Source organism: Metopolophium dirhodum, chromosome 9 (assembly GCF_019925205.1).
Source record: "Metopolophium dirhodum isolate CAU chromosome 9, ASM1992520v1, whole genome shotgun sequence".
In the NCBI taxonomy this organism is placed as follows: domain Eukaryota; kingdom Metazoa; phylum Arthropoda; class Insecta; order Hemiptera; family Aphididae; genus Metopolophium; species Metopolophium dirhodum.
In genome coordinates, this window is record NC_083568.1 from 15,797,011 (window position 1) to 15,805,527 (window position 8,517).

General features: G+C 25.5%; 1 protein-coding gene across 3 annotated transcripts in view; it reads left to right on the plus strand.

Annotated features, from left to right (window-relative positions):
- LOC132951855 (phosphatidylcholine:ceramide cholinephosphotransferase 2-like) overlaps window positions 1–4,900 on the plus strand; it is a 36,579-nt gene extending 31,679 nt beyond the window's left edge. For all 3 annotated transcript variants that reach the window (XM_061023862.1, XM_061023861.1, XM_061023863.1), the window contains 2 exons: window positions 63–238; window positions 2,109–4,900. In XM_061023862.1, the coding sequence (XP_060879845.1) occupies window positions 63–238; window positions 2,109–2,267 (335 nt within the window). In that variant the 3' untranslated portion in view covers window positions 2,268–4,900. The remainder of the gene's footprint in view (window positions 1–62; window positions 239–2,108) is intronic.
- Window positions 4,901–8,517: the final 3,617 nt, after the last annotated feature.

Genomic DNA, 8,517 nt, shown 5'->3' on the forward strand with positions numbered 1-8,517 from the left:
ATATACTTCATGTGCTATTCATAAGTGGTATAAAAGTAAATAATAATTTTCTTTTTGTATAGACTCTCCCAGACGATGGTATTTATTGCATTGGGCTTCATGGTTGTTGGCAGCTGTTGGAGTATTAATGGTACTCCTAGCACACGGTCACTATACTATTGATGTGATTATAGCATACTTGGTTACTACACGACTGTTTTGGATATACCATACATTAGCTAATAATGTTTATCTAAAGGTATGTTAATTTTAATTTTTCTAATAGTTTATGAAAGTATGTAATTTTTAAAAGTTAATTTACTAAGTATTCCTGGCTTTTTACATTTCGGAGAAGAGGAGTATTTCAATGACCCCCTAAATGGTTATAAAATTCATTAAAAATATGTAACCTTTACTATACTCTGTTCTATATTAGATAAAATCTCAGCAGCAACGAATGTGCATGTTTTTTTTGTCAATACACTCTTATTGGTGGAGGCCTGACTAGACTGTTAAACTAGTCATTGATAATATTTTTTTCTCGTATTACTTAATCATGGCTGTCTAAAAAAAAATTAAGTTTTATGCAAATTGCCAATAAAATATATTTACAATGTTTCTTCCATCTCATATTTTAGCAACATTATGTAAAATGTTGTAATTTTATAATGTTGCCTTAGATTTTGATTGAAGCAATGAATCATGAATGTATTGTTTCATTGACTTTTTTTTTAATGTCTTATCATCTTTTGGTTGAGATATATTATTATTAATCATACACAATTATATTTTCAAAATATTAATGACTAAATATTATTAAAAGAAAAATATATAAATTATAAAATATATTTTGAAATATAGGCTGGCAGACTCCTCTCAGAATCTTTTTTCATAGAATGTATACAATGATTTATTATTTATTAATGAATTCAAAATTAACATATCCATTACAGTGACAAAGATGAGGTAAAATCTACTTAGATTTCATGATATAATGTTGCAGGGCGAGTTCCACATTTTAATTTAATTTTTTGTTATTTTCTTAAATCTTTAGATCACGTTACACCCCACATATCTGCTTTAAGGGTTTGATATAGGCAATTTTAAACATTAAATATATTTAAATACTAATTCAAAGGAACTTACAAGTGATTCCATGTCTATACTATTGTTGGTTGTTGAGTAATTACAGGATTTTATATACCCTGTTATAAAAGAGAAGACACCAGGGCCGTAGTCGAAACTGGTTTTGCTACGTAAATCTGGTGTCTTCTCTTTTGGAACAGGATATAGTAAAATAATTTTGTGCGAAAAGGAACTGCTAATGCTTCAGTTATAGAAATTTATATTATACAAGATAATTTATTGATGTGTTAGAGTGTTTGGATGTTTTTGATTTTATTAATTCAATATTCAAGGATGTAAAAAAAAGTTTTTTCTTATGTTTTATTTTATCAATTTATTAATTTGTGCCTCTAAACATAGTAATTATTATGGATTTCAACGACAAGGGTATTTTCCGATTAAATTATGATGTTACTTAATATAATATAAAATTAGTAGCCAAAGATCAGGTTGTATTATAAATTTGATAATTTAATATTATTATTTTGGCATTTCATTGAGAACATTTAATAAGCCATAACATGCACTTAACTATATGTGAATATTATTTACAAATAATTAAGTATGTATTATTGTGTTAATGTGACTTCAATAATGATAACATTTCCTTATTAAAAAAAAAATGTTAAGGTTTGGTTAAGAAAATATTTATGGAATTATAATGTCAAATGTCAATCTGTATGTACTGTGTGTTGTATTGTAAAGTTAAATATTAAATAACTTGTTCTTTGTGATTTGAAATATGTTTACATTGTCTATTTTAAAAAAATCTTTTATAAAAAAAACAACTATCCAATTTGAGAGTGTGTCAACAAAAATTATAATACAATCAATTTGTGTTTGTACAATTTTAATGAAAGTTAATACTACAAACTATATAGGTATCACCTAATATTTATGTAAAATTGTGAAATTTAACTAAACAATTTAAAATTAAATAGGTATGTGTTTTTTATTACCAACAATTCAATATTTTACACTGTGTTATTTTTATTTTATTATAGCATAGCAGTTCCAATAATTATTTATCACGGTCATGGTGGTTTTGGATGTTCAGATACTTTGAAGGAAATATCAATGGTCCAATACCTCGTCAATATGATTGGCCTTTACCATGGCCTCGACGATTCACAGCCGCCAAATATCCAAATCGAGATAGTTAGCCCAGGTTGCGAATTTCGTCTATAAAAAAATGTTCCTTGGCTGTATAATAATAATAAAATTTAAAACAATATCACCAAAAACTAATTAACATTTCCATACTCACAACTATTCCTACTTCTTTGACATATATATATATATATATATATATATATATATATTTGTTATTTAAAATTTAATATGTTCATAATATATATATATATATTTACATTGTTACATGCCTACTGTTTGCTCAAACAACTTCATAATTTATGTATACTTATCTTAAAATTATTAAAAATTTCTTCAAAATAATAAAGACAATTTTTAAAAAAAAAACATTTAATCTAAATTACATTATTAATAACAGTTTGTTTAGTTTTATTAGCAATTGAACTGGTATTTATAGTTTTTACAAGTATATGCTGGGAATTTAGTGATAATTGTCTTATTATTTTAAAGTAGTTAATTTCTTTTTATAGTTGATGTTTTTAAATATTAAATTCACTTTCCTAAGATTTTAAAATTCATAGTTAAATTAATTTTTAGATAACAAAATTAATTTTATATAAATATATAAATTATTTATTAGTGTGTAACAATGTGTGTATATATATATAATATGTATGTATATTATAAAATATATGTAGTGTCTTATAGTGTTTGAAATTATTTTGTGTTAGCAGAATTTCCATTTTCTCTTCACATTTAAAAGTAAAATATTGTGGGATACATTCATATACATAAAATATTTATCTATATATACATAATAATCAAAGTAAATTTTACTCCTTTGACCTTTCTATTTACATTTTAAAATTAATATGTATATTTTTTTGCCAATTGTTCTTACTACATCTTTCTCCTTACAGTATTAAAACAATTAAAACTAAATGTAATACCTATTGTCGTCAGTATTTTTAATTGATAATCCGTATTCATTCTTCTATGCATTCATGAATTTACTAATAAATATTTACATATAAATATAATTATTTATTGAAAACCCTACCTTTTTTTTTATTGACAAATTGTGGTTTCTTTGTTTGTAATTTTTAATGTTTAAAAGTGGTTATTTTTGTTTTAATTTTTAATAATATTTAACTTTAGTTATTTTTTTTACTTTGGTTTATTTTACAAAATTGTTTAAAAAAGAACAAAAATGGTTATTTTAATAATAATTTATGTTATCAGTGGCATATTTTCAAAGATTTTTGCAAAGGATCATAAATTAACTTAAATCTATTTTTATTATATTACATTTACAAAATATGTAGCTATACCATGACTAATATTAGAGTTGTTAATATTTTAGCTCTTGATATTATTGTTATTAATACAATTCAATATATTATATAAACAATAGAATATATGAAATTATAATTCAGTATTGTATGGTCTCAAATTATGTAAATTTAATTTTTTTTTTTTTGATAAAGTAATATTATAATATTCTGGGACAATTCTTGTAAATATGCCACTTTATTATGTTATTATAGTTACTTGTTCTTGTTTTTCTTTGTTAAAACAATAATGTTGTAGCATAGAACAAAATGAATTATTATTATTATTATAAAAAAAAATATTTATGTTAACTTAATATTTAATTATTATTATCTAGTCTTTGTTAATTCTAAAACAATTTTTTGTCAGGATCAGATCTCTTGTGTTTAAGGGGGTGTGCTTGACTATTTCTTCCCCATGTAAATCTACCAGATATTTTGGTCAGATCTGCCCTTGAAATGTTGCAATATAATATTACTTGATTTACTATGTATAATTATTTTATAAATGTAATCAAGTATTTTGTTTTTAGTTAATTTTTTTACTGTTTAAAAATTTACTTGACTTCTTAATCTATGTTTAAAAAGTTGAGTGATTTATTCCCTAAAATATTAGTTAATAGGTGAAACATTTGCATTTAAATTGTAATTCTATATGTTTTTATAATCAAATAGTACAGTTTATTTTCGATGAATTATCAATTGAGGTCCGTCCTTACAAAAAGTATTGATATCAGTGGTTAATATTAATAATGTAATGAATAAATAATGACCATATAATTATTATTTAATTTTTGTTGAAAACTGTTGTATACATTCCTAGAAGTCTTTTACATTATTAATGGACTGGACTAGGCAAAAGAGTAATATTTTTCATTCCGTTCAGAATATACAATTTTATTAAATAAACACCAGTCATTAACTCCATTTTTGTACAAAAATTGTGCAAAATGGTGGTGTGCTTATATTACATGTAAGCAGCTTTCGTGCTTCTTTAGATTGTCTGTGATAGTCATTGTGTGTTGCACTGACTAGCTAGGAAATAATGTTGTTACCTACCTGGAGTTTTTATTTTTTCTACATGTCCATATATTGTTTCAAAGTAATGTGTTTTTTTTCTTGATAATTATAACAATTTAATAAATTGTCCATTTCTGTGATTTAATAAAAAAAAATCAATAATGATAGTTGTAAAAAAAAAAGAAGGAATAATCAAATATTGTTTTAGAATGTTAAGAAAATTATTTTAGTCCCTTCAATGTTCTGTTCATTTTTCATTGTTGTTTTTAAAGGACTATTTTGAAATGTACAATTATAATTTTCTATCAGTATTTTGAATATTAATAAAATTAAATTTGTAGTGTTTTTGCTTATTATTTGTTAATTTTTATCCTTGGCGTTATATTTTTCATTTTGCAAAATTAATCTTTCTTAATTTTGAAACTGCTGTCCTCATGACAAACATATCTATAATAGAAAAAGTATACTACTATAATGAAATACGTCTATTTTTTATTTTTATTCAAATGGATTTTTAGTTTGAACATAGGTATTTGCAGTTTAAATTAGATAATATCATGACATTTAAATATACCTTTGTATGACCATGTTTAGATGATATACAATTACATCTCTGTGTTAGAAGTATATCAGAGTTAATCAAATGCATAGGCACAAATATAGAGGGCCAAGCCCTCCCAAAACATTTCCTATGTTTTGTTTTAAGCTTATTATCATAGTAGGACTTTACCCCCCTCCACCAAAAAAAAAAAAAAAAATCCAAACGCTTTTTGTGCCCATGATCAAATGTGTTTAAGTTATTAAATAGGTAACTGTTATATTAATTGTGAAATGATTAAAACAGTTTTATCGGAAGCATACGGACATTTATAAAAAAGATAAAACAAAATAATGTCAATAGTCAATACACAATAATATACTAAACATAATATAATCTAATATTCTGTATTTAAGACTTAAGGGTAATGCTTATAGGTAGTGATTATTTTAGGTTCAGAGATATTTTATAGGAAAGAAACCACCAAACCATTAAAATACACTTAAGTTGTGATGTTCAGAAATGACAGGAATTCATTACCTAATACCTACCGTTATTGTCTGTTAAGTATTAAAGTGTAAGTATACTTCATCGCACAATAAAAAAACCCTTTTTGTTGAAAGTGAAATTATATAACTAGCTGACCCACTGGCCATTGACCTACCTAAATCATTAATACTTATGCATCTTATTTTACAACATTATACCTAAATAACATTAAACCCGTACACATTGCGACATAACTATCATTGTTTTTACAGTAAACATAATAAATATACATTTTAATATATACCTAGCTCAAATTGAAATACATAATAAAATTGTCGCTTGTATACATAGCATATTATTTTATAAAAGCCATAGTAGGTTAATTGAAATTTGAAATGGACGACGGTTAAATGATTATTTCAAAAACAGTAGGTACTTAGGTACCAATGCTAAACGCGAAGAAATGGACTTTTCAACTAGGTATTACCCAAAACAAATAAATAATAATATATAAGGTATAATATAAATTATGTTGTACACAGTTAACTGCTAATCCTAATTGGTATATTACATTTTTCGTTATCAAAATTTAAAATATTTGTTTATCTCAAATGGGTATTGTATTATGTGAAAAATGAAAAATGAATTTCCTTTACAGAAATGAAATGTTTTTATATTTCTTGAAAATAAGTGATTTTCACTTTTCTCCTTTTAATTACATATGCAAAGTTAAGATAGAACTGGTAGTAAGTACTAAGTAGTAACTAGTAAAAGGTAAATACTAATTAGTAATAACTATTAATTTACAAATACTTAATGACTTATTGTACCAAAATATTAAATAACGTATTAATGTTATTGTGTGTTGGTGACTTGGCGTGTTGCACAGAAAAGTAAGTAATGTCATATTGTGACTATTGTGTATTGAGTATTGACGTATAACGTATTATATTGTACTGACACTGTTGTTACTAATTGTCAGCTGTTATCAAATTTTATATTCAAATATTATTAGTTTTATATAATAATATTTGTAAAAAAAACATAAAAAGTAAATGTGTAAATGCGTAGGTATACTGCCGTAGACCATAGTACATAATGTTCTATCGTTCTATGTACCTATGGTACTCCGTGTCTGTCGTTTGTGTAGGTACTAACATGAACTAAGTTCATGGTACTAGGTAGTTACATAATAGTTCGTACAGAGGTTCTCTCTTCTCTAGGGTAAAGTTGGTACTAAAATGCTCAAATACTTATAGGCTATAAACAGTAGGTAAATACATTTAAGAGGATGTGATACCCGTATGTGTAGTCTCCGTCGACCGTCTTACAAGTGTGTAACATACTAACATATCAAATTTTGCTCTTGGCAGAACACGTGTAGCTCTGTTGGTCTAAAATTTGGAGTGAATTGACTCTTATAAAATCTAAATGGAAAATTATTATCCAGGCAACCCCTGGGCATTTTATTATACCTATTTTAATCTTAAAGCGAGTTATTTTAAGATGTACAAACAATTTACAATTTTAAAATACACATAACTCGCTTTAAAATTAAAATATAATAAAAAACCCAAGAGGTTGCCCACATAATAATCTTACATTTAGATTTTATAAGAGGTGAATTCGCTCTAATTTTTAAATCAACAGGGCCACACGGATTCTGCTGAGCGTAAAATTTGCTATGTTACGCACTTGTAAGACGGAGATAAGTAGACAACACATGCGGATATCACGTCCTCTTAATAAGATGTCAACGCAATATCTGTTTCTCTCTCTGGCCAACGCGCAACATAGTCAAAACGCATTTACGCTGAATCATTTTTTCTATATTTTTAAGTTATCTTAGAGTACAATCAACCATTACAAAAAATATAGAGAATGAAATATCGATTTGTCTAAATATTGTCTCAAAACAATTTAAATATAATTTAAATGTACAATATTTTTTGTTTATTTTGAAAGTCGAATGCAAAATCAAATAACAATGAAGTATAAAATCCATGTCATTCTCTCAAAAATTTTATTCTCTATCTTTTTTGTAATGATTACTGAAAAATATAGAAAAAATGATTCTGCGTAAATGCGTTTTGTCTATGTTGCGCGTAGGCCAGAGAGAGAAAACAAATAATGCGCTGACATCCTCTTCTTAAATTATACTAATATTTTATAGAGAAGTGGATTGGCAGGAAACGGGGAGGAGGGGGCTTAGTGGGGTACACGCAAGATGTTTGTTCTATGAATCCATCTATCTACATTTTAGATGCGTAGGTATAAATAATTATAAATAATTAGCTTTTCATTTGAAAGTATTATTAAATAAATACTCTGCTTTGAAATATCAAATAAAACATGATAATAGTCAGCCAAAGAAGTGAAAAAAAGTGAAAAAAGTAATAAAAATAGTAAAAACCTAAAAAAATGATAACTAGAAAAATAACAACAAACATTTTTTTCTTCAAAATATTGTTTTCTTTGACTTCAAAATAGGTAAAAAAAATTTCTCATAATCTTTAATTATTTTTGAGAAATTTAGTATTTACCTTTATAATAATAATTAATCACCTTGACACCCTGTATGGAGTTATGTGTATAATATTATTTTATATTATTCTCACGGTGGTAGAATCTATATAATATTGTTATGAATAGCTAATATTATATGTGCATTTTTATCTAGATTTTGGTTTAGGTCTTGAAATGATACTTAATTACTAGGTACATCAATAATATCATAACGTAATTATGACTGTCAGTGATATATAATTTTACCATGGTCCTAGCCCCTAGGGTACCTAATGTTTGATTTGAAAATTTGAATGGTCACTTTTAACAGAATTTTGAATTTATATTAATCCCGCGGTTTTCCATTGGTCTAATTGGCTACGAAATAGTTCGGAACGTGGCCTTGGTGGCGCATGCGCAATACACACTTACGTGGCA